The sequence below is a fragment of the Salmo salar genome, chromosome ssa08 (assembly GCF_905237065.1).
Source record: "Salmo salar chromosome ssa08, Ssal_v3.1, whole genome shotgun sequence".
Classification (NCBI taxonomy): domain Eukaryota; kingdom Metazoa; phylum Chordata; class Actinopteri; order Salmoniformes; family Salmonidae; genus Salmo; species Salmo salar.
The window spans coordinates 25,543,838-25,570,890 of record NC_059449.1 but is presented as its reverse complement, the minus strand read 5'-3'; the positions used below and the strand labels follow the sequence as shown (position 1 = coordinate 25,570,890).

Genomic DNA, 27,053 nt, shown 5'->3' with positions numbered 1-27,053 from the left:
TAGTAAAATAATAGTAATAATATAATCTAAAACGTACACATCACCACTATGTAGATGGTTTGTTTGCTCCAATCCACATCAGTACAAGTTATTCTCTGCACTCCGGAACTGCACATCCCACACCAGACAAGAGTTATTATGAAACAATCCAGATATTATCCTACAGTAGCATGGGAGAGTAACCTACAGTAGCATGGGAGAGTAACCTACAGTAGCATGGGAGAGTAACCTACAGTAGCTTGGGAGAGTAACCTACAGTAGCATGGGAGAGTAACCTACAGTAGCATGGGAGAGTAACCTACAGTAGCATGGGAGAGTAACCTACAGTAGCTTGGGAGAGTAACCTACAGTAGCTTGGGAGAGTAACCTACAGTAGCATGGGAGAGTAACCTACAGTAGCATGGGAGAGTAACCTACAGTAGCATGGGAGAGTAACCTACAGTAGCTTGGGAGAGTAACCTACAGTAGCATGGGAGAGTAACCTACAGTCATATGGGAGAGTAACCTACTGTAGCATGGGAGAGTAACCTACAGTAGCATGGGAGAGTAACCTACAGTAGCATGAGAGAGTAACCTACAGTAGCATGGGAGAGTAACCTACAGTAGCATGGGAGAGAGTAACCTACTGTAGCATGGGAGAGTAACCTACTGTAGCATGGGAGAGTAACCTACTGTAGCATGAGAGTAACCTACAGTAGCATGGGAGAGTAACCTACAGTAGCATGGGAGAGTAACCTACAGTAGCATGGGAGAATAACCTACAGTAGCATGTAGCTGAAAAGTCAACTCAGCCATATGGGAGAATAACCTACAGTAGCTGAACAGTCAAGTCAGCCATATGGGAGAGTAACCTAAAGCAGCTGAACAGAACTTAGCCGTATGGGAGAGTAACCTAAAGTAGCTGAACAGAACTCAGCCATATGGGGGAGTAACCTACAGTAGCATGGGAGAGTAACCTACAGTAGCTTGGGAGAGTAACCTACAGTAGCTTGGGAGAGTAACCTACAGTAGCATGGGAGAGTAACCTACAGTAGCATGGGAGAGTAACCTACAGTAGCATGGGAGAGTAACCTACAGTAGCTTGGGAGAGTAACCTACAGTAGCATGGGAGAGTAACCTACAGTCATATGGGAGAGTAACCTACTGTAGCATGGGAGAGTAACCTACAGTAGCATGGGAGAGTAACCTACAGTAGCATGAGAGAGTAACCTACAGTAGCATGGGAGAGTAACCTACAGTAGCATGGGAGAGAGTAACCTACTGTAGCATGGGAGAGTAACCTACTGTAGCATGGGAGAGTAACCTACTGTAGCATGAGAGTAACCTACAGTAGCATGGGAGAGTAACCTACAGTAGCATGGGAGAGTAACCTACAGTAGCATGGGAGAGTAACCTACAGTAGCATGGGAGAATAACCTACAGTAGCATGTAGCTGAAAAGTCAACTCAGCCATATGGGAGAATAACCTACAGTAGCTGAACAGTCAACTCAGCCATATGGGAGAGTAACCTAAAGCAGCTGAACAGAACTTAGCCGTATGGGAGAGTAACCTAAAGTAGCTGAACAGAACTCAGCCATATGGGGGAGTAACCTACAGTAGCATGTAGCTGAACTCAGCATCTACCCCTACTCCCTCAAACCCTCCCATCCTCCACCCCACCAAACACCCTTAGCGTCCACCCCTACTCCTCCACAGTCTTACCCCAGCCTCCACCAAACCCAACAACCCCAGCATCCACCCCTCCATCCCATCAGCACCCCTGGTATTGATCCCTCCTTCCCTCCAACCTTCACATAACCCTTGGCCTCCACCCAGCCTTCCCCTAGCCATCATCACCACTTAACCCCCTGGATCTCAACCCAGCCTACACCTTAGCCCAGAGGTAGGTAACCCTGGTGCTGGAGTGCCGCAGGCATTTCATGTTTTTGGATTTCCAGCAATCAATGAACTGATCAATTAGCTCAGTTGGTCAGGTTTGCTGCCCTTGCCATCCCCAACCCCAACCCTCCCCAACCCCTCCCCTCCCCTGCCCAGCCCTCCCCAAGCTATTCCCAACCCCAGCCCTCCCCAAGCTATTCCCACCACCAGCCCTCCCCAAGCTCTACCCAACCCTCCCCAACCCCTCCCCTCCCCTGCCCAGCCCTCCCCAAGCTATTCCCAACCCCAGCCCTCCCCAAGCTATTCCCACCACCAGCCCTCCCCAAGCTATTCCCAACCCCAGCCCTCCCCAAGCTCTACCCAACCCTACCCAACCCCAGCCCCAGCCCCCCAAGCTCTTCCCAACTCCCAGCCCTCCCCAAGCTCTTCCCAACCCCCAGCCCTCCCCAACCACAGGAAATACTTTTGTAAATTAAACACATTTCAGAGCAGTCAAACGTAACAAATTAAGAGTAAAACAAGAATTTAAGCGATGGAACTGTTAGAGGGAGTGAAAGCGAGAGAGAGAGAGAGAGAGAGAGAGAGAGAGAGAGAGAGAGACAGAGTGGTCAGAGAGAACATTATTTTATAAATGTGGGTCATGCTTTTCTCCAAATTAACTGTTAATGATAGCCTTAACACACCTGCCTTTCACAGATCCAACTATTGTTGTGGTTACATGACACATCATTCCAAGCCAGTACTGGGTCCTGTTGAGTGTTGTCAACCAAAGCGCAGTCTTCTCCTTGCAAATCATTTGGCTCCCCTTTGTTCCAGTAACTTGTGGTCAGTGGTGTGCCGTCCACCCATCTCCAGGTTCCCTCAACTTCTATGTCAGTCAGACCAAACCAGGCTCTTTTGTTGAATGCTTTGATTAAAGCCTGTTCCTCTCTGCTGTCGATGATCACCAGGGTTGCTCCTCTCGCCTGACAGTCCTTTCTGCTCTCATCCCACGTTTTCTCATCAGGGGAGATGTAGTAACAACTGCAGCCAGACTTCTTCCAGACTTGGGGACATATTCTGTATTTATTAATAATGGCCAGTAGCTGGTCTCTCTCTTCAGTCTGGTTGTTGTAGCTGGTCTGTAGCTGGTCTCTCTCTTTAGTCAGGTAACTATAACTGCTCTGTAGCTGGTCTCTCTTTGCTGTCAGTGTGTTATAACTGGTCTGTAGCTGGTCTCTCTTTGCTGTCAGGGTGTTGTAGCTGATCTGTAGCTGGTCTCTCTCTTTGGTCAGGGTGTTGGAACTGGCCTGTAGCTGGTCTCTCTCTGCAGTCAGGGTGTTGTAACTGTTCAATAGGTTTCTCTCTGTGAAATAATACGATCAACAACAAGTTAATCAGTCATTACCAGGGTTGGGGTCAATTCCATTTAAATTCCAGTCAATTCAGGAAGAACACTGGAATTCCAATTCCATTTATCTTCAATGCTTTTCAATGAGGAACATTGGGAATTTGGTTTACATTCTGAATTGACTGGAATTGAAATGGAATTGAACCCTGGTTGTTACACCACTGATGATGAAGAATGTTTGAGTGAGAACATATCAAACTCACGGTAGAGTAAGAGGCCTATGATCCCAGCCAGTAGGAGAACACACAGCAGCCCCAGACACACTGCAGCAGCTAGGAAACGTCTCTTCCACACTGAAGCACAAATTATTATTATAAGAACTTTATCATGTATATGCGTTTATTTGTTAGAGTTGCTCTTTCAAGCACTGAGGAAAATACACAAGCTTGACTTGGTCCACAACACAACAACTGAGTTCCGGCACCTCAAATGTTCTGCTGCTTGAGTTGCAGCCCCTGCTGAAAAAACAGCATAGACCAGCATAGGCTGGTGAACAGACTTCATTGTGTTTTTTCAGGTGAACAGCCTTCGTTGTATTTTTTCAGGTGAACAGCCTTCGTTGTATTTTTTCAGGTGAACAGCCTTCGTTGTATTTTTTCAGGTAACCTGCCTTCGTTGTATTTTTTCATGTAACCAGCCTTCGTTGTGTGATGTTAATGGGATCAGTGTCCCTTCCATGGGATGGTGGAGCTAATGTAGGCTAATGAGATTAGCATGAGGTTGCAAGTAACAAGAATATTTCCAAGGACATAGACATATCTGATATTAGAAGAAAGCTTAAATTCTTGTTAACTACACTGTCCAATTTACAGGAGCTATTGCAATGAAAGAATGCCATGCTATTTTTTGAGGAGAGTGCACAATTTTGAAGATGAAAAGTTATTAATAAACAAATTAGGCACATTTGGGCAGTCTTGCATCAAAATGTTGAACAGAAGTGCAATGGTTCATTGGATCAGTCTAAAACTTTGCACATACACTGGTGCCACCTAGTGGGCAATATATAAATTGCACCTGGGCTAGAATAATACATTATGACCTTTCTCTTGCATTTCAAAGATGATGGTACGAAAAAAATACAAGAGAGCAGTTGGTTTTTTCTTTGTATTATCTTTTACCAGATCTAATGTGTTATATTCTACTACATTCCTTTCACATTTCTATAAACTTCAAAGTGTTTCCTTTCAAATGGTACCAAGAATATGCATATCCTTGCTTCAGGTCCTGAGCTACAGGCAGTTAGATTTGGGTATGTCATTTTAGGTGAAAATTGATTAACCTCTCTGGGCAAGGCGGGACGAATTCGTCCCACCTACGCAACAGCCAGTGGAATCCTGTGGCGCGATTTTCAAATACCTTAGAAATGCTATTACTTCAATTTGTCAAACATATGACTATTTTACAGCATTTTAAAGACAAGACTCTCGTTAATCTAACCACACTGTCCGATTTCAAAAAGGCTTTACAACGAAAGCAAAACATGAGATTATGTCAGCAGAGTACCCAGCCAGAAATAATCAGACACCCATTTTTCAAGCTAGCATATAATGTCACAAAAACCCAGAAGACAGCTAAATGCAGCACTAACCTTTGATGATCTTCATCAGATGACACACCTAGGACATTATGTTATACAATACATGCATGTTTTGTTCAATCAAGTTCATATTTATATCAAAAACCAGCTTTTTACATTAGCATGTGACGTTCAGAACTAGCATACCCCCCGCAAACTTCCGGGGAATTTACTAACAATTTACTAAATTACTCAAGATAAACGTTCACAAAAAACATAACAATTATTTTAACCTGTTATGGCTAGGGGGCAGTATTTTCACAGCTGGATAAAAAACATAACCGATTTAATCTGGTTACTACTCCTGCCCAGTAACTAGAATTTGCATATAATTATTGGCTTTGGATAGAGAACACTCCAAAGTTTCTAAAACTGTTTGAATGGTGTCTGTGAGTATAACAGAACTCAAATGGCAGGTCAAAACCTGAGAGATTCCTTTACAGGAAGTGGCCTGTCTGACCATTTATTGTCTTTCTTTGACATCTCATTCAATTACAAAGGATCTCTGCGGTAACGTGACACTTCCCACGGCTCCAATAGGCTCTCAGAGCCCGGGAAAAACCTGAATGTCGTCATTCCAGCCCCAGGCTGAAACACATTATCGCCTTTCTCAAGTGGCCGATCAAGGTACTGTGGCCTTAGGCGCGTGCACTGGCCGCCCCCGTCTTTGTGTTTTTTCCTCTGTTTGCCGAAAAGGAGATTCCCGGTCGGAATATTATCGCTTTTTTACGAGAAAAATGGCATAAAAATTGATTTTAAACAGCGGTTGACATGCTTCGAAGTACGGTAATGGAATATTTAGAAATGTTTTGTCACGAATTGTGCCATGCTCATAACCCGGATTTACCATTTCGGATAGTGTCTGGAACGCACAAACAAAACGCCGCTATTTGGATATAACGATGGATTATTTTGGACCAAACCAACATTTGTTATTGAAGTAGCAGTCCTGGGAGTGCATTCTGACGAAGACAACAAAGGTAATCAAACATTTGTAATAGTAAATCTGACTTTGGTCAGGGCTAAACTTGGTCGGTGTCTAAATGGCTAGCCGTGATGGCTGGGCTATCTACTGAGAATATTGCAAAATGTGCTTTCACCGAAAAGCTATTTTAAAATCGGACACCTCGATTGCACAAAGGAGTTCTGTATCTATAATTCTTAAAAGGGGCTAATCCTTAAAGCTATTGGCCGATAGCTTGTTGGCCTTGTTGGGTCCTTCCCTGTCTTCCTGATTGGTTCCACATTGCATTCATTGCATTCATCATTCCACATTGCATTCATCATTTACATCATCCCTCCTATCCAGTACTCTAAGATGCTCCTCTCTAGTTCTCTCTCTCCCCCTCTGCCCCTCCTCTGACACATTTTCCAAGCTATGCACTTGGACAAATGCTTTGGCCATCATCATCTGGTGTCCCCCAGGGCTCTGTTCTAGGCCCTCTCCTATTCTCGCTATACACCTGAAACCCCACCTCTTTAAGGAAAACCTAGGATAGGATAAAGTAATCCTTCTAACCCCCCCCCCCCCTTAAAAGATTTAGATGCACTATTGTAAAGTGGTGGTTCCACTGGATATCATAAGGTGAAGGCACCAATTTGTTAGTCGCTCTGGATAAGAGCGTCTGCTAAATGACTTAAATGTAAATGTAAATGTAAATCTCTGCCTTCTCCTCATCTGTTACTGCCACATCCTACCACCTCGTTAACACTGGATAATCCCACTCCCTTCTGACCCCACCCATCCTCTTAATCATCCCCCACACTTCTCCCACAGGTGTCGTCCTTCCAATGGTGTCACAGAACGGACGCCAACACAGCTCCCCTTCAAACCCCTCCTCCCTTTCTCTCCTCGGGAATAGTTGTTACAATAGAATGAGGAAGTGAGGTCACGATCACCAGTGTAAAGGCCACCAACCGACAGATCTACTGGCTCCACCTAGTGGTACCAATACCTTTCAGGGCCTTTCAACTAATCCAATCTGTTAGTAGGACTTATTGCACCCGTTAGTGGAATGTTTTTTTCTTCATTTTAGATGGTTTAGGTCAGGGATCATCAACTAGATTCAGCCTCTGGCTGATTTGTTCTCGAGTGGATGGTCGGGGGGTTGGAACATAATACGAAATCATTTGGAGACTGCAAATTGACCACAAGAAGCCCAAACATATATAATACTTCACTAAAACATAATCAATTCAAAATTTGCTTATTTTTATATTTGATCGCGTGTCTCTCTATTATGCGTGGAAATACTTGGCAACAGATTTCCAGAATTAAAATCACTTGGAGCTGATTTCCTGAAAATGAGAATGCTCAGAAAACTTGAGCGGCCAAATTAAACCACATGCGGTCCAAATTCGTCCCTTGGGCCAACATTTGGGGAAGCCTGGTTAAGACAGTCTCATTCATTCATCATTTCTAGCCCTGGCAGTCATTCTGAAAATAGATTTTAAGAATCCACTCTGGCTGGATTCCAATAGGAATTATACGTCACTTTGCAAGCCAGCATACTGTGTCCAAAACACAGCAGAGACTGGTCACCAGCAAAAACACAATGAAGCCTGGTCGGCCATCATAACACGCTAGACCAGTATCGGACCAGCACTGACCAGCATGCATCAGCTTGAAATTGATGCTGGTCTATGTTGTTTTTTTCAGCACTCTTATAGAATATATATTGGCCTTAACATATGGTGGAGTTCAAGGTAGCAGGTAGCCTAGTGGTTAGAGTTTTGGACAAGTAACCGAAAGGTTGCAAGATCAAATCCCTGAGCTGACAAGATAAAAATCTGTTAAATACATTTTTTTAAATGAGCACCGGCTGTTACCTGAATGTTGATCACTAACTCAATCCTTCTTGCAGGGCATGATGGATCTTGGGTTTGCATATATACAATCATCGATATCCATGGTATTTATTGAATTAGGTTCTTCGTCTTCAAATTGTAACTTCTAGTCTTGTAACTTCTACTCTTGTAATTTCCAATACTGTAACTTCTACAGCAATGATCAACAACCAATTTGACAGAGCATGAAGAATTTTGAAAAGAATAACTGGCAAATATTGTCCAGGTCTACAAAGCTCTTAGAGACTCACCCAGAGACTCACAGCTGTAATCGCTGCCAAAAGGGATTCTAACATGTATTGACTCAGGGGTGTGAATATTAATTTAAATGAGAAATGTCTGTATTTATATTTATATGTGTGTGTGTGTGTGTGTGTGTTTGTGTGTTGGGGTGTAAGTGTGTGTGTGTATGTCTAGCATTATAACAGGATAAACTGTACCTGAATGTTGATCACCCACTCCATCCTTCTTGTGGGGCTTTATGGGTCTTTGATTGGCATATATACAATCATCAATATCCATGGTATTTATTTAATTAGGTTATTTGTCTTCAACTCGTAACTGCTAGTCTTGTAACTTCTGTTGTAACTTCTCCTGCTGTAACTTCTACTGTTGTAACTTCTACTGTTGTAACTTCTACTGTTGTAACTTCTACTGTTGTAACTTCTACTGCTGTAACTTCTACTGTTGTAACTTCTACTGTTGTAACTTCTACTGCTGTAACTTCTACTGCTGTAACTTCTACTGCTGTAACTTCTACTGCTGTAACTTCTACTGTTGTAACTTCTACTGCTGTAACTTCTACTGTTGTAACTTCTACTGCTGTAACTTCTACTGTTGTAACTTCTACTGCTGTAAAGTCTGCTGTTATCTCAGTTGTTGGTTTGTGTCTGTTCTCTGCACAGCTGGAGCCTCTGTGTGACTCAGTCTAATGTAAGAGACAGTTTTAACTGTCAACCTCATTAAAGGGGAAACTGTCTAACCAATAGTATGACACTAACCACCACCATGTGACGACAGACTTATTTTCAGAAAACCACGTTTGTTTCTCACAGTGAAGATTAGTTTGTATATTTAGTTTATATTAGTTTAGTTTACCACAGTGTAGATTAGTGTGTATATTTAGTTTATATTACTTTAGTTTACCAGTGTAGATTAGTTTGTATATTTAGTGTATATTAGTTTAGTTTACCACAGTGTAGATACCTTTTACCATGTGATTAAAGAATTGAAGTGACAATATATTTACATGGAGTAAAATGGGACCCTGTGAATTCACACACACATCACAGAGCATGACTGTAGTTCTGTGAGGTTATGTATCACTACACAGTGGATTCTACTAATCACAGCTTGATGATGAAGAGTTAATTATTATCTTTGTATTGTTGTGGCAAAAACTAAAACATGCAGACCTTGGGGTTCCCAGGACTGAGTCTGGCCAGCTGTGGTCGACCATCAATGACCATGTAGAGTTGTATCATTCTATACTGTCTCCTGTGTGACATGGACACTAGAGAGAATAGTTATTCAGAGATGTCTCTGTCTTTCTCGGAGAGGGCCTGAGGTCTATATTTACTGTATCCTGTGTGACATGGACACCAGAGTCAAGAGTTATTCAGAGACATTTATACACACTTCTTCTTTCTTCTTCTGTGGATGGGAGGAGGGGGGAGGGCTAAATATGTAAGGTTCTCAGAAATATTTTCTCTCCCTCTCCATATCTGTCTCACTCTGTATCTCCCTCTCTTTCCCCCACTCTGTCTATCTGTCCTGTGAAACATTGAGACCAGAGATATTAGTTATTCAGAGATGTCTCTATCTTTCTCAGAGAGGGCCTAAGGACCACATGTACTGTCTCCTACATTCTCTATCTACATCAAAAGAAGTTGGAGAACAATAACTGCACTGCACACTAACATCTCCCTGTTTATCAAAGACTGTATGGTGTCACAAAGTACAGAAGTGATAATGGGTATAAGAACAGCTATCTGTCACATGTTTCTTACTGGAAAAAAGGCAAACCACTTACTGTAAATTGCATGTTGATCATTTGCATAAGACCTGGCTCAGAATAGAGCACTACATTTCTCAAGGGCTGTGTCTGGGGAGTCCTGTGTGTAATTCCTCCCTTCCTTCACCAGTAATAAGGGGTGTGTCTGAGGAGTCCTGTGTGTAATTCCTCCCTTCCTTCACCAGTAATAAGGGGTGTGTCTGAGGAGTCCTGTGTGTAATTCCTCCCTTCCTTCACCAGTAATAAGGGGTGTGTCTGAGGAGTCCTGTGTGTAATTCCTCCCTTCATTCACCAGTAATAAGGGGTGTGTCTGGGGGAGTCCTGTGTTTGCATTGACCTCAAGACACCGATTCACCACCTGTTATGATAGTGGACAGTTAGTTATTGATCCTGTCATCAGATAGAGGACAGTTAGTTATTGATCCTGTCATCAGATAGAGGACAGTTAGTTATTGATCCTGTCATCAGATAGTGGACAGTTAGTTATTCATCCTGTCATCAGATAGTGGACAGTTAGTTATTGATCCTGTCATCAGATACAGGACAGTTAGTTATTTATCCTGTCATCAGATAGTGGACAGTTAGTTATTGATCCTGTCATCAGATACAGGACAGTTAGTTATTGATCCTGTCATCAGATAGTGGACAGTTAGTTATTGATCCTGTCATCAGATACAGGACAGTTAGTTATTGATCCTGTCATCAGATAGAGGACAGTTAGTTATTGATCCTGTCATCAGATAGTGGACAGTTAGTTATTGATCCTGTCATCAGATAGTGGACAGTTAGTTATTGATCCTGTCATCAGATACAGGACAGTTAGTTATTGATCCTGTCATCAGATACAGGACAGTTAGTTATTGATCCTGTCATCAGATACAGGACAGATAGTTATTGATCCTGTCATCAGATAGTGGACAGTTAGTTATTGATCCTGTCATCAGATACAGGACAGTTAGTTATTGATCCTGTCATCAGATAGTGGACAGTTAGTTATTGATCCTGTCATCAGATAGAGGACAGTTAGTTATTGATCCTGTCATCAGATACAGGACAGTTAGTTATTGATCCTGTCATCAGATAGAGGACACTTAGTTATTGATCCTGTCATCAGATACAGGACAGTTAGTTATTGATCCTGTCATCAGATACAGGACAGTTAGTTATTGATCCTGTCATCAGATAGAGGACAGTTAGTTTTTGATCCTGTCATCAGATAGAGGACAGTTAGTTATTGATCCTGTCATCAGATAGAGGACAGTTAGTTATTGAGCCTGTCATCAGATAGAGGACAGTTAGTTATTGATCCTGTCATCAGATAGAGGACAGTTAGTTATTGATCCTGTCATCAGATAGTGGACAGTTAGTTATTGATCCTGTCATCAGATACAGGACAGTTAGTTATTGATCCTGTCATCAGATAGTGGACAGTTAGTTATTGATCCTGTCATCAGATACAGGACAGTTAGTTATTGATCCTGTCATCAGATAGAGGACAGTTAGTTATTGATCCTGTCATCAGATAGTGGACAGTTAGTGGACAGTTAGTTATTGATCCTGTCATCAGATACAGGACAGTTAGTTATTGATCCTGTCATCAGATACAGGACAGTTAGTTATTGATCCTGTCATCAGATACAGGACAGATAGTTATTGATCCTGTCATCAGATAGTGGACAGTTAGTTATTGATCCTGTCATCAGATACAGGACAGTTAGTTATTGATCCTGTCATCAGATAGTGGACAGTTAGTTATTGATCCTGTCATCAGATAGAGGACAGTTAGTTATTGATCCTGTCATCAGATACAGGACAGTTAGTTATTGATCCTGTCATCAGATAGAGGACAGTTAGTTATTGATCCTGTCATCAGATAGAGGACAGTTAGTTATTGATCCTGTCATCAGATAGAGGACAGTTAGTTATTGATCCTGTCATCAGATAGAGGACAGTTAGTTATTGATCCTGTCATCAGATAGAGGACAGTTAGTTATTGATCCTGTCATCAGATAGAGGACAGTTAGTTATTGAGCCTGTCATCAGATAGAGGACAGTTAGTTATTGATCCTGTCATCAGATAGAGGACAGTTAGTTATTGATCCTGTCATCAGATAGTGGACAGTTAGTTATTCATCCTGTCATCAGATAGTGGACAGTTAGTTATTGATCCTGTCATCAGATAGAGGACAGTTAGTTATTGATCCTGTCATCAGATAGAGGACAGTTAGTTATTGATCCTGTCATCAGATAGTGGACAGTTAGTTATTGATCCTGTCACCAGATAGAGGACAGTTAGTTATTGATCCTGTCATCAGATAGAGGACAGTTAGTTATTGATCCTGTCATCAGATAGAGGACAGTTAGTTATTGATCCTGTCATCAGATACAGGACAGTTAGTTATTGATCCTGTCATCAGATACAGGACAGTTAGTTATTGATCCTGTCATCAGATAGAGGACAGTTAGTTATTGATCCTGTCATCAGATAGAGGACAGTTAGTTATTGATCCTGTCATCAGATAGAGGACAGTTAGTTATTGAGCCTGTCATCAGATAGAGGACAGTTAGTTATTGATCCTGTCATCAGATAGAGGACAGTTAGTTATTGATCCTGTCATCAGATAGAGGACAGTTAGTTATTGATCCTGTCATCAGATACAGGACAGTTAGTTATTGATCCTGTCATCAGATAGTGGACAGTTAGTTATTGATCCTGTCATCAGATACAGGACAGTTAGTTATTGATCCTGTCATCAGATAGAGGACAGTTAGTTATTGATCCTGTCATCAGATAGTGGACAGTTAGTGGACAGTTAGTTATTGATCCTGTCATCAGATACAGGACAGTTAGTTATTGATCCTGTCATCAGATACAGGACAGTTAGTTATTGATCCTGTCATCAGATACAGGACAGATAGTTATTGATCCTGTCATCAGATAGTGGACAGTTAGTTATTGATCCTGTCATCAGATACAGGACAGTTAGTTATTGATCCTGTCATCAGATAGTGGACGGTTAGTTATTGATCCTGTCATCAGATAGAGGACAGTTAGTTATTGATCCTGTCATCAGATACAGGACAGTTAGTTATTGATCCTGTCATCAGATAGAGGACAGTTAGTTATTGATCCTGTCATCAGATACAGGACAGTTAGTTATTGATCCTGTCATCAGATACAGGACAGTTAGTTATTGATCCTGTCATCAGATAGAGGACAGTTAGTTTTTGATCCTGTCATCAGATAGAGGACAGTTAGTTATTGATCCTGTCATCAGATAGAGGACAGTTAGTTATTGAGCCTGTCATCAGATAGAGGACAGTTAGTTATTGATCCTGTCATCAGATAGAGGACAGTTAGTTATTGATCCTGTCATCAGATAGTGGACAGTTAGTTATTGATCCTGTCATCAGATACAGGACAGTTAGTTATTGATCCTGTCATCAGATAGTGGACAGTTAGTTATTGATCCTGTCATCAGATAGAGGACAGTTAGTTATTGATCCTGTCATCAGATAGAGGACAGTTAGTTATTGATCCTGTCATCAGATAGTGGACAGTTAGTTATTCATCCTGTCATCAGATAGTGGACAGTTAGTTATTGATCCTGTCATCAGATAGAGGACAGTTAGTTATTGATCCTGTCATCAGATAGAGGACAGTTAGTTATTTATCCTGTCATCAGATAGTGGACAGTTAGTTATTGATCCTGTCACCAGATAGAGGACAGTTAGTTATTGATCCTGTCATCAGATACAGGACAGTTAGTTATTGATCCTGTCATCAGATACAGGACAGTTAGTTATTTATCCTGTCATCAGATACAGGACAGTTAGTTATTGATCCTGTCATCAGATAGAGGACAGTTAGTTATTGATCCTGTCATCAGATAGTGGACAGTTAGTTATTGATCCTGTCATCAGATAGTGGACAGTTAGTTATTGATCCTGTCATCAGATACAGGACAGTTAGTTATTGATCCTGTCATCAGATAGTGGACAGTTAGTTATTGATCCTGTCATCAGATACAGGACAGTTAGTTATTGATCCTGTCATCAGATAGAGGACAGTTAGTTTTTTGATCCTGTCATCAGATAGTGGACAGTTAGTTATTGATCCTGTCATCAGATAGAGGACAGTTAGTTATTGATCCTGTCATCAGATAGAGGACAGTTAGTTATTGATCCTGTCATCAGATAGTGGACAGTTAGTTATTGATCCTGTCATCAGATAGAGGACAGTTAGTTATTGATCCTGTCATCAGATACAGGACAGTTAGTTATTGATCCTGTCATCAGATACAGGACAGTTAGTTATTGATCCTGTCATCAGATAGTGGACAGTTAGTTATTGATCCTGTCATCAGATAGAGGACAGTTAGTTATTGATCCTGTCATCAGATAGTGGACAGTTAGTTATTTATCCTGTCATCAGATAGTGGACAGTTAGTTATTGATCCTATTATCAGATAGAGGACAGTTAGTTATTGATCCTGTCATCAGATAGAGGACAGTTAGTTATTGATCCTGTCATCAGATAGTGGACAGTTAGTTATTGATCCTGTCATCAGATAGAGGACAGTTAGTTTTTGATCCTGTCATCAGATAGAGGACAGTTAGTTATTGATCCTGTCATCAGATAGAGGACAGTTAGTTATTGAGCCTGTCATCAGATAGTGGACAGTTAGTTATTGATCCTGTCATCAGATAGTGGACAGTTAGTTATATATCCAACCTTGATGGCCTCTCAACGTGTGTGTGTGTGTGTGTGTGTGTGTGTGTGTGTGTGTGTGTGTGTGTGTGTGTGTGTGTGTGTGTGTGTGTGTGTGTGTGTGTGTGTGTGTGTGTGTGTGTGTGTGTGTGTGTGTGTGTGGAGAGAGAGAATAGGAGTGAGAGAAAGAGGAAGTGAGGTTGAAAATGTGTGTGTGTGTGTTCTTAGTTACCATCCATGTCTCAGTCATATCCCTTTAACTAGCTGTTATCAGGGAAGCCTCTAGTGGGGGGTAAAGGTATACATTACAGTCCACAAACCTCACACACTCACATACACACACACAGATATGAGCCTCCTGTAACGGTTGTCGTCGGGAATGGAGGACCAAAACGCAGCAGGAATGTGGATGCTCATCTTGTATTTTATTTTAAATAAAGAGAACACCAAAATAACAAACGAAGAACGCACGAACAACAAAACAGTCTTGTCAGGCACACTCAGCAAAACAAGAAACAATCTCCCACAACACTACACCAAACAATTACCCATATATAGGACTCTCAATCAGAGGCAACAAGAAAACACCTGCCTCCAATTGAGAGTCCAACCCCAATAAACTAGACAAAGAAATACAAAAGACTAGAGACCACAGAAATACAAACCTAAAACATAACCCCAAAAACCCGGAAATAATAAATCAAACACCCTACTACATAAAACACCACCCCGAACCACATAAACAAAATACCCTCTGCCACGTCCTGACCAAACTACAATAACGAATAACCCTTATACTGGTCAGGACGTGACAGTACCCCCCCTAAAGGTGCTAACCCCGGATGCACCTCATAAAATAAAAAAAACAAAACAACAACAACAATAACAATAATCCCCCTAAACTAAAGGGAGGGAAGGGAGGGTGGCTGCCGTCACCGACGGCACTTGTGCTACACCCCCCCCCTCCCCAACCCACCTATACAGGAGGTGGTTCTGGCTCCGGCCTACTGTCCTCCAGAATGCAGACAGACTTGATCAGTTTCGGGCCGTAGGCAGACTCCCATCGTTCCAGATCGTAGGCAGACCTCTTCCGTTCCACACTGTAGGAAGACTCATTTGATACATAGTTAATCCTATTTAGTTCTGGATCGTCAACAGACTTACTTAGTTCCGGGTTGCTGATAGACTCCCTTGGTTCCGGGTCACAGGCAGACTCCCCTCGGTTCCGGGTCGCAGGCAGACTCCTCGGTTCTGGGTCGCAGGCAGACTCCCTCGGTTCCGGACTAGACACTGTTGCCGGATACTCTGGACTGCACATTGGTGCCGGATACTCTGGACTGCACACTGTTGCCGGATACTCTGGACTGCACACTGTTGCCGGATACTCTGGACTGCACACTGTTGCCGGATACTCTGGACTGCACACTGCTGCCGGATACTCTGGACTGCATACTGATGCCGGATACTCTGGACTGCACACTGTTGCCGGACACTCTGGACTGCACACTATTGCCGAACTCTCGAGGCTGGGCTGACGCACTGCAAGCCTTATGCATGGTACTGGTACTGGATGTGCCAGTCTGTGGACACGCACCTCAGGGCTAGTGTGGGGAGCGGGAACAGGCCGAGTCGGACTGGGTTGACGCACTGGAAGCCTGATGCGTGGTGCTGGTACTGGAGGTATCAGCCTGGGAACACGCACCTCAGGGCTAGTGCGGGGAGCGGGAACAGGACGAGTCGGACTGGGCTGACGCACTGGAAGCCTGATGCGTGGTGCTGGTACTGGAGGTATCAGCCTGGGAACACGCACCTCAGGGATAGTGCGGGGAGCGGGAACAGGACGAGTCGGACAGGGCTGACGCACTGGACCGTAGAGGCGTACTGGCGGTCTCGAGCGCAGAACTGGCATCACTCTTACTGGCTGGATGCCCACTTCCCCCTGGCAAATGCGGGGCGCTGGTATTGCGCGTACCGGCCTAAAAATACTTGGCCTCGCCACAGTACCCATTACCCCGAAGCACGGGACCTGTCCAGTCACTGGTTGCCCAGAAAAGGTATGGGGATTTGGCCTGGGGCTCAATCCTCGCCCAGCCAAACTACCCATGTGCCCCCCAAAACATTCTTGGGGCAGCCTCTCGGGCTTAAAAGCCAGTCGTGTTCCCCTGTAGCGTTCCCTGTCATCGCTCCACTTCCTCCATGGACCTTCTCCTGCCATAATCTCCTCCCACGTCCACTTCTCACAATCGTCCATATAACCCCAAAAACCCGGAAATAATAAATCAAACACCCTACTACATAAAACACCACCCCGAACCACATAAACAAAATACCCTCTGCCACGTCCTGACCAAACTACAATAACAAATAACCCTTATACTGGTCAGGACGTGACACCTCCAAAGCCTGGCTCAGGGGAAAATTAATGTATAATGGGGGGGGTCTACTTGCGTGTGTGTGTCTTATCCAACCGAAGACCTCCACTCACTCAACGGGAGAAATTCTGGTCACATCCCGCCCCACCCACCGACCCTTTGAATCAATCAAACCCTCCCTGTCTTCGCCCCTCTTCCCCTGGAAAACCCAGCGTTTAATTATTTTACAGTGAATGAGAACGTGAAAGCAGAGGATGTTTCCTCTTTCTATAGCAACGGTCATCTAAATTACTTTAAGGTGTTAAAACAATTCTAATAAATTAAGTAATTGTTTTATTTTTAGAATACATCAGTTATTTACTGAGTTATAGAACATGGCAATGACAAAGTTCAGAGATTGAGGTAGGATGTACATGTATTGTGAAATGTCACAACAAATGTTATGTATTCATATATAAATGTTATGTATTCATATATAAATGTTATGTATTCATATATAAATGTTCTTATTCTATCAGGTATTTTTTTTAAATTTGTATTAAAAGAAAGAAAATTATATGTGCCTAATTTATATAAATATACTTGGCGGAGTTGCATATATGAATAAATTAACATAAAGGGGAGGGGTATGACTGCAACCTCCAAACACTTGCTCTATCTACCCTAACTGCACTCGCCTGCGCCGTCTAGACTGTCTCAGTCATTAAAGTGTTGTCACGCTCTCTTGCATAATTCAACAAGTGTGTCAGTGAGGAGATTTGTTTATCTGGCCCGGGTTACCCCGGTGGGAAGAATTTGAACTGGGGGAAAAGTGACTGCATTCGTTCTGGAGCAGGGCTGCCTCCTGGGCGTGAGCCAGGTGCTCCGCTTTGGAAGACGGTGAAATTGGCTCAAAACAAAAAGTTAGGTAATTAAGCTCGAGGAGTAATGAGTAGCATTCTGTGTTTTCACATGCAAAGGTTATTGATTTTGATAAGAACGATTTATCTGCCTTCCCAATGAATTAAAACATTTATTTCATGGAAAAGAGATGTTTCTGGATGATGCACCTAGCTGCCTTGATGACAACATGACCGATTACAGTTTGAGTTGAGTAAAGCGTTCCTCCCTCGCCCGTCGTCGCCGATTCAACCCGGGCCAGCGTAATATAACTTTTCAGAAGTTGCTTTCATTTCAGAGCATCTAGTTTGTAAACATTTAAACCGTATTAAAATCCCCCCAAAAATGAACACCGATCAAAAAATAAAGTTATCTTTCTTCTCTTTCTCGTGATGCACGTGTCGAGACGGTGGGTTAAATTCCAGACTAAGATTTAGCCTTTGACAGGTAATTACAAACCTTTTACGGTCGTAATGCTGCCGGGGGAAAACTATAGGCACAAGCAAGAATATGGAAGAGTCACAGGAGTACGATGAAAGCAATCAAACCAGAGAGATTTAAGTGACAAGTGGAAGTCCCACCCCTCAAATACAGGAAATAGATGGTTGAAAAGACAGATCCTCAGGTGGATGGGGCATGCACATTGCTACTTTCTATTTTTGTATACGCATGTCATAACATAGTTAACAGGGTCTCAGTCCATCATAACATAGTTAACAGGGTCTCAGTCCATCATAACATAGTTAACAGGGTCTTCAGTCCATCATAACATAGTTAACAGGGTCTCAGTCCATCATAACATAGTTAACAGGGTCTCAGTCCATCATAACATAGTTAACAGGGTCTCAGTCCATCATAACATAGTTAACAGGGTCTCAGTCCATCATAACATAGTTAACAGGGTCTTCAGTCCATCATAACATTAGAGAGCCAGAGCACCAATCACGAATCCTGTCTCCCAGACACATCTTTGTCTAGTCTGTCCATCCTCCTGTTATGGTGGAGCAGAACAACATACTGTTCTGTAATGGAACATGTCTAGTGTGTCCATCCTCCTGTTATGGTGGAGCAGAACAACATACTGTTCTGTAATGGAACATGTCTAGTCTGTCCATCCTGTTATGGTGGAGCAGAACAACATACTGTTCTGTAATATAACATGTCTAGTCTGTCCATCCTCCTGTTATGGTGGAGCAGAACAACATACTGTTCTGTAATGGAACATGTCTAGTCTGTCCATCCTCCTGTTATGGTGGAGCAGAACATCATACTGTTCTGTAATGGAACATGTCTAGTCTGTCCATCATGTTATGGTGGAGCAGAACAACATACTGTTCTGTAATGGAACATACTAGTCTGTCCATCCTGTTATGGTGGAGCAGAACAACATACTGTTCTGTAATGGAACATGTCTAGTCTGTCCATCATGTTAAGGTGGAGCAGAACAACATACTGTTCTGTAATGGAACATGTCTAGTCTGTCCATCCTGTTATGGTGGAGCAGAACAACATACTGTTCTGTAATGGAACATGTCTAGTCTGTCCATCATGTTAAGGTGGAGCAGAACAACATACTGTTCTGTAATGGAACATGTCTAGTCTGTCCATCCTCATGTTAAGGTGGAGCAGAACAACATACTGTTCTGTAATGGAACATGTCTAGTCTGTCCATCATGTTAAGGTGGAGCAGAACAACATACTGTTCTGTAATGGAACATGTCTAGTCTGTCCATCCTCCTGTTATGGTGGAGCAGAACAACATACTGTTCTGTAATGGAACATGTCTAGTCTGTCCATCATGTTAAGGTGGAGCAGAACAACATACTGTTCTGTAATGGAACATGTCTAGTCTGTCCATCCTCCTGTTATGGTGGAGCAGAACAACATACTGTTCTGTAATGGAACATGTCTAGTCTGTCCATCCTGTTATGGTGGACCAGAACAACATACTGTTCTGTAATGGAACATGTCTAGTCTGTCCATCATGTTAAGGTGGAGCAGAACAACATACTGTTCTGTAATGGAACATGTCTAGTCTGTCCATCCTGTTATGGTGGAGCAGAACAACATGCTGTTCTGTAATGGAACATGTCTAGTCTGTCCATCATGTTAAGGTGGAGCAGAACAACATACTGTTCTGTAATGGAACATGTCTAGTCTGTCCATCCTCCTGTTATGGTGGAGCAGAACAACATACTGTTCTGTAATGGAACATGTCTAGTCTGTCCATCATGTTATGGTGGAGCAGAACAACATACTGTTCTGTAATGGAACATGTCTAGTCTGTCCATCCTCCTGTTATGGTGGAGCAGAACAACATACTGTTCTGTAATGGAACATGTCTAGTCTGTCCATCATGTTAAGGTGGAGCAGAACAACATACTGTTCTGTAATGGAACATGTCTAGTCTGTCCATCCTGTTATGGTGGAGCAGAACAACATACTGTTCTGTAATGGAACATGTCTAGTCTGTCCATCATGTTAAGGTGGAGCAGAACAACATACTGTTCTGTAATGGAACATGTCTAGTCTGTCCATCCTGTTATGGTGGAGCAGAACAACATACTGTTCTGTAATGGAACATGTCTAGTCTGTCCATCATGTTAAGGTGGAGCAGAACAACATACTGTTCTGTAATGGAACATGTCTAGTCTGTCCATCCTCCTGTTATGGTGGAGCAGAACAACATACTGTTCTGTAATGGAACATGTCTAGTCTGTCCATCCTGTTATGGTGGAGCAGAACAACATACTGTTCTGTAATGGAACATGTCTAGTCTGTCCATCATGTTAAGGTGGAGCAGAACAACATACTGTTCTGTAATGGAACATGTCTAGTCTGTCCATCCTGTTATGGTGGAGCAGAACAACATGCTGTTCTGTAATGGAACATGTCTAGTCTGTCCATCATGTTAAGGTGGAGCAGAACAACATACTGTTCTGTAATGGAACATGTCTAGTCTGTCCATCCTCCTGTTATGGTGGAGCAGAACAACATACTGTTCTGTAATGTAACATGTCTAGTCTGTCCATCATGTTAAGGTGGAGCAGAACAACATACTGTTCTGTAATGGAACATGTCTAGTCTGTCCATCCTCCTGTTATGGTGGAGCAGAACAACATACTGTTCTGTAATGGAACATGTCTAGTCTGTCCATCATGTTATGGTGGAGCAGAACAACATACTGTTCTGTAATGGAACATGTCTAGTCTGTCCATCATGTTATGGTGGAGCAGAACAACATACTGTTCTGTAATGGAACATGTCTAGTCTGTCCATCATGTTAAGGTGGAGCAGAACAACATACTGTTCTGTAATGGAACATGTCTAGTCTGTCCATCCTCCTGTTATGGTGGAGCAGAACAACATACTGTTCTGTAATGGAACATGTCTAGTCTGTCCATCATGTTAAGGTGGAGCAGAACAACATACTGTTCTGTAATGGAACATGTCTAGTCTGTCCATCATGTTAAGGTGGAGCAGAACAACATACTGTTCTGTAATATAACATGTCTAGTCTGTCCATCATGTTAAGGTGGAGCAGAACAACATACTGTTCTGTAATGGAACATGTCTAGTCTGTCCATCATGTTAAGGTGGAGCAGAACAACATACTGTTCTGTAATGGAACATGTCTAGTCTGTCCATCCTCCTGTTATGGTGGAGCAGAACAACATACTGTTCTGTAATGGAACATGTCTAGTCTGTCCATCATGTTAAGGTGGAGCAGAACAACATACTGTTCTGTAATGGAACATGTCTAGTCTGTCCATCATGTTAAGGTGGAGCAGAACAACATACTGTTCTGTAATGGAACATGTCTAGTCTGTCCATCCTGTTATGGTGGAGCAGAACAACATACTGTTCTGTAATGGAACATGTCTAGTCTGTCCATCATGTTATGGTGGAGCAGAACAACATACTGTTCTGTAATGGAACATGTCTAGTCTGTCCATCATGTTATGGTGGAGCAGAACAACACACTGTTCTGTAATGGAACATGTCTAGTCTGTCCATCCTGTTATGGTGGAGCAGAACAACATACTGTTCTGTAATGGAACATGTCTAGTCTGTCCATCCTCCTGTTATGGTGGAGTAGAACAACACACTGTTCTGTAATGGAACATGTCTAGTCTGTCCATCCTGTTATGGTGGAGCAGAACAACATACTGTTCTGTAATGTAACATGTCTAGTCTGTCCATCCTGTTATGGTGGAGCAGAACAACATACTGTTCTGTAATGGAACATGTCTAGTCTGTCCATCCTGTTATGGTGGAGCAGAACAACATACTGTTCTGTAATGGAACATGTCTAGTCTGTCCATCCTGTTATGGTGGAGTAGAACAACATACTGTTCTGTAATGTAACATGTCTAGTCTGTCCATCCTCCTGTTATGGTGGAGTAGAACAACATACTGTTCTGTAATGGAACATGTCTAGTCTGTCCATCATGTTATGGTGGAGCAGAACAACATACTGTTCTGTAATGTAACATGTCTAGTCTGTCCATCCTCCTGTTATGGTGGAGTAGAACAACATACTGTTCTGTAATGGAACATGTCTAGTCTGTCCATCATGTTAAGGTGGAGCAGAACAACATGCTGTTCTGTAATGGAACATGTCTAGTCTGTCCATCATGTTATGGTGGAGCAGAACAACATACTGTTCTGTAATATAACATGTCTAGTCTGTCCATCATGTTATGGTGGAGCAGAACAACATACTGTTCTGTAATGGAACATGTCTAGTCTGTCCATCCTGTTATGGTGGAGCAGAACAACATACTGTTCTGTAATGGAACATGTCTAGTCTGTCCATCATGTTATGGTGGAGCAGAACAACATACTGTTCTGTAATGGAACATGTCTAGTCTGTCCATCATGTTAAGGTGGAGCAGAACAACATACTGTTCTGTAATGGAACATGTCTAGTCTGTCCATCCTCCTGTTATGGTGGAGCAGAACAACATACTGTTCTGTAATGTAACATGTCTAGTCTGTCCATCATGTTAAGGTGGAGCAGAACAACACACTGTTCTGTAATGGAACATGTCTAGTCTGTCCATCCTCCTGTTATGGTGGAGCAGAACAACATACTGTTCTGTAATGGAACATGTCTAGTCATGTGTATTACTTTCACTCCCTGATCTGTTTCACCTGTCTTTGTGCTTGTCTCCACCCACGTCCAGGTGTCGCCCAGCTTCCTCATTATCCCCAGTGTATTGATACCTGTGTTCTCTGTTTGTGTGTTGCCTGTTCGTCTTGTCTTGTCAAGCTTACCAGCGTGTTTTTCCATGCTCCTGCTTTCCTAGTCTCTGTTTTTCTAGCCCTCCCGGTTCTGACCCGTTCTGCATGCCCTGACACTGAGCCCGAATGCCTGACCATTCAGCCTGCCTTGACCTCAAGCCTGTCTGCCCTGACACTGAGCCCACCTGCCTGACCATTCAGCCTGCCTTGACCTCGAACCTGCCTGCAGGGAGTCACCATTCAAAAACATGAGGAGCTATTTCAGAACCTTACGGAAGGTCTCCAGGGGCTGAACTACAACAGTTGCCTGTATTGTGATGCTACAGGGCATTACATATCCACCTGTCCAGTAAAAGAGCAGACTCATCAGCTAGGTAAGAGTACCATGGTGGGTCATACTGGGAGTTTTCTAACTCACGTTACTCATACTCTCTTCCGTGTTATCCTGCTGTTGGGTGACTGGTCTAAATCTCTCCTGTTGCTTATTGACTCTTGTCATCATGTGCCTTTGGGTGGATGGGTGGGGGGGAGTCATAGGCTGCCAACCCCCCTTTTCTCTCTCTCTTTCTCTCTCCACAGTTTTATGGCGTAAACACCAGGTAGGAACTTTGGGTTTGGCAGGTTTGAGGGGAAAGAAACCTCTTTGAGACAAAGGATCTTCTCCTGCCAAAACTCCTACGTCCCCAAATGTGGAGAATTAAACAATATTTCTATTTTTGAGAATGTGGAACCGGTCGGTGGGAAATTAAAGAAAGATCCTGTTGAAGTTGTTTTATTTTGTGACATCATGAAAGACAGTAGACCAATATAACTGTAATTTTGGAAGTGTACATTCGTCACGTCCTGACCAGTAAAGGGGTTATTTGTTATTGTAGTTTGGTCAGGACGTGGCAGGGGGGTGTTTGTTTTATGTGGTTCGGGGTTTGTTAGGATGTGTGTTTATGTAGAGGGGTGTTTGTTTAGAGTATTCCGGGGTTTTTGGTTATGTTCTATGTTTTGTATTTCTATGCTCTGTCTATGTTGTGTATTTCTTTGTGTTGGCCTGGTATGGCTCTCAATCAGCATCGTTGTTGCTGATTGAGAGTCATACTTAGGTAGCCCTGTTTTCACATGTCCCTTGTGGGAAGTTGTTGTTGCACTGCTGTGTTAGCTTGCAATATTGTTCGTTCGTACGTTTTCTTGTTTTGTTTATTAAGTGTTCTAATAAAAGATAAAATGAGCACTCAACCCGCTGCGCCTTGGTCCAGTATATACGACGACCGTTACAGAACTTCCCACCACCAATGGACCAAGCAGCGGGCCCAGGAGGAGCAAGGATCCTGGGCCAGGGAGAGAAGGGAGTGGAGGACATCTTGGGCATGGGAAGAGGTAATGGCAGGGGACAAGACCCTGCCATGGAAACAGGTGGAGACAGCGAGGGAGGAATGGCGAAAATGGAGCGAAGAGGACTGGGACTGTTAAATTGGTACACGGTTGGCATTTAAGCCTGAGAGGCAGCCCCAATAAATGTTTTGGGGGGGGGCACACGGGTAGTTTGGCTGGGGCAGGGTTAAGTCCCAAGCCAACTCCCCATGCTTACCGGAGGCAGCATGTTACTGGTCAGGCCCCATGCTATGGGGAGATGCGCACGGCGTCGAGGCCGAGCATTCATAGGCCGGTGTGTGCGGTGCCAGCGTCCCGCATTTGCCAGGGGGAAGTGGGCATCCAGCTAGTAAGGGTGGTGCCAGTACTGTGCTCGAGACCGCCAGTGCGCCTTCACGGCCCAGTGTATCCTGTTCCCGCTCCTCCCACCAGTCCTGAGGTGCGTGTATCCAGTCTGGCGTATCCAAAGCCAGCACCACGCATTAGGATTCCAGTGTTTCAGCCCAGTCCAACTCGTCCTGTTCCTGCTCCTCGCACTAGCCTTGAGGTGAGTGTCTCCAGTCTGGTACCTCCACTACCAGCCCCACGCATCAGGCTTTAAGTGCACAGTCCTCGTCCAGAGCTTCTGATGACAGTACCCCGTCCAGCGCTTCCGGCAATAGTGCCCCGTCCAGAGTGTCCGGCAACAGTGCCCCGTCCAGAGTGTCCGGCAATAGTGCCCCGTCCAGAGTGTCCGGCAACAGTGCCCCGTCCAGAGTGTCCGGCAACAGTGCCCCGTCTAGAGAAGGCCCACAATCCAGAACTGAGAGAGAGACGACCTACAGTCCGGAACCGAGTGAGACGGCCTACAGTCCGGAACCGAGAGAGTCGGCCTACAGTCCGGGACCGAGTGAGACGGCCTACAGTCCGGGACCGAGTGAGACGGCCTACAGTCCGGAACCGAAAGAGACGGCCTACAGTCCGGAACCGAGAGAGACGGCCTACAGTCCGGAACCGAGAGAGACGGCCTACAGTCCGGAACCGAGAGAGACGGCCTACAGTCCGGAACCGAGAGAGACGGCCTACAGTCCGGAACCGAGTGAGACGGCCTACAGTCCGGAACCGAGTGAGACGGCCTACAGTCCGGAACCGAGTGAGACGGCCTACAGTCCGGAACCGAGAGAGATGGCCTACAGTCCGGAACGGGCGCAGCCAGAGTCGCCCTATGGTCCGGAGCTCCCAGAGTCGCACTACGGTCCGGAGCTCCCAGAGTCGCCCTTCTGCCCGAGGTCTACAGCGAAGCGCTTCAGCCCGAGGTCTACAGCGACGCGCTTCAGCCCGAGGTATTCAGCGGGGGTGGACAGGTTAGGTGGGGAACTAAGGCCAGAGCCTGAGCAACCTCCACAGTAGGAGTATTGGGGAGGGGGGGTGTAGCACGGGAACCGTCGGGGGCTTTATTTTGGGGTTTATTTTTTGTGTGAGGTGCATCCGGGGTCTGCACCTTTGGGGTACTGTCACGTCCTGACCAGTAAAGGGGTTATTTGTTATTGTAGTTTGGTCAGGACGTGGCAGGGGGGGTGTTTGTTTTATGTGGTTCGGGGTTTGTTAGGGTGTGTGTTTATGTAGAGGGGTGTTTGTTTAGAGTATTCCGGGGGTTTTGGTTATGTTCTATGTTTTGTATTTCTATGCTCTGTCTATGTTGTGTATTTCTTTGTGTTAGCCTGGTATGGCTGTCAATCAGGAACAGCTGTACATCGTTGTTGCTGATTGAGAGTCATACTTAGGTAGCCCTGTTTTCACATGTCCCTTGTGGGAAGTTGTTGTTGCACTGCTGTGTTAGCTTGCAATACTGTTCGTTCGTACGTTTTCTTGTTTTGTTTATTAAGTGTTCTAATAAAAGATAAAATGAGCACTCAACCCGCTGCGCCTTGGTCCAGTATATCCGACGACTGTTACAACATTCCTCAGTTATTAGATTTCTACCTGAATGTTGCATAAAATGAATAAGTATGACTACTTTTGAAAAGATAGAAATGTGACTTGAGTCTTCTAAATGAGATAATGTTTTTCATGTTAAGTTTATCCAGTCAGGAACCACACCCACGTGAGCACAGACATTACGACAAAACGTCATGGAACACCCCTTTTCACAGAGTTAATAAAAGGACTTGGGACAAAATTAACATTAGATCGGAGAACGTGAGGATCATCCGCACGTTGAAATGGCTACCACTCCAGAGACCAGAGAGCATGGAGCAGTAGCTACATGTTGAAATGGTTGGCAATTTAAATACAGACCAGTTACGTGCAGCGCCAGCTGAATACGAAACAAATGGTTAAGAAGAAAATCTCGACAAGACTACACATTTAGTCGCCAGCTGTATATGTACAATAGTCTAGGAAACTCGACCGAAGACGAGAGGAGAACATTTCCCTATTGAACGACCATTGGTACGCCTGACAAATCCATTATAACAAACTACAACTACAAAAGACTTTGATCTCTGGTGGACAAACCAGAGACTTTCTGTCGACTGACTCTCCAGCAGACGGACAGGCCACAAAGGTCTACACTCGTAAATATGTAACTTGCAATTTATTTTCGAATGAGCGGCCGTTTATGTGCAAAGGGTTAGCATTTCCATGAGCCTAGATAACAGATGTGTGTACGATAGTGGAGTCCTTCGTCTGTTCTCCTGCTCTTTCTTACCTGCCCCTCCCATTCTATTGTCTACCAAGCCGTCATATCGATTTAGTCCACTAGGGACATTTCATGGCTTTGTGTTAGTAACCAATG

General features: G+C 43.7%; 1 protein-coding gene across 1 annotated transcript; it reads right to left on the bottom strand.

The window, feature by feature from the left end:
- Nucleotides 1-2,336: 2,336 nt before the first annotated feature.
- Nucleotides 2,337-26,979, bottom strand: LOC123744258 (CD209 antigen-like protein C). The gene is made up of 2 exons (XM_045723111.1): nucleotides 26,967-26,979; nucleotides 2,337-3,224 (listed from the first exon to the last, which is right to left on the bottom strand). Exons 1-2 carry the CDS (start codon nucleotides 26,977-26,979, stop codon nucleotides 2,554-2,556), a joined length of 684 nt encoding a protein of 227 aa, XP_045579067.1. The 3' UTR covers nucleotides 2,337-2,553.
- Nucleotides 26,980-27,053: the final 74 nt, after the last annotated feature.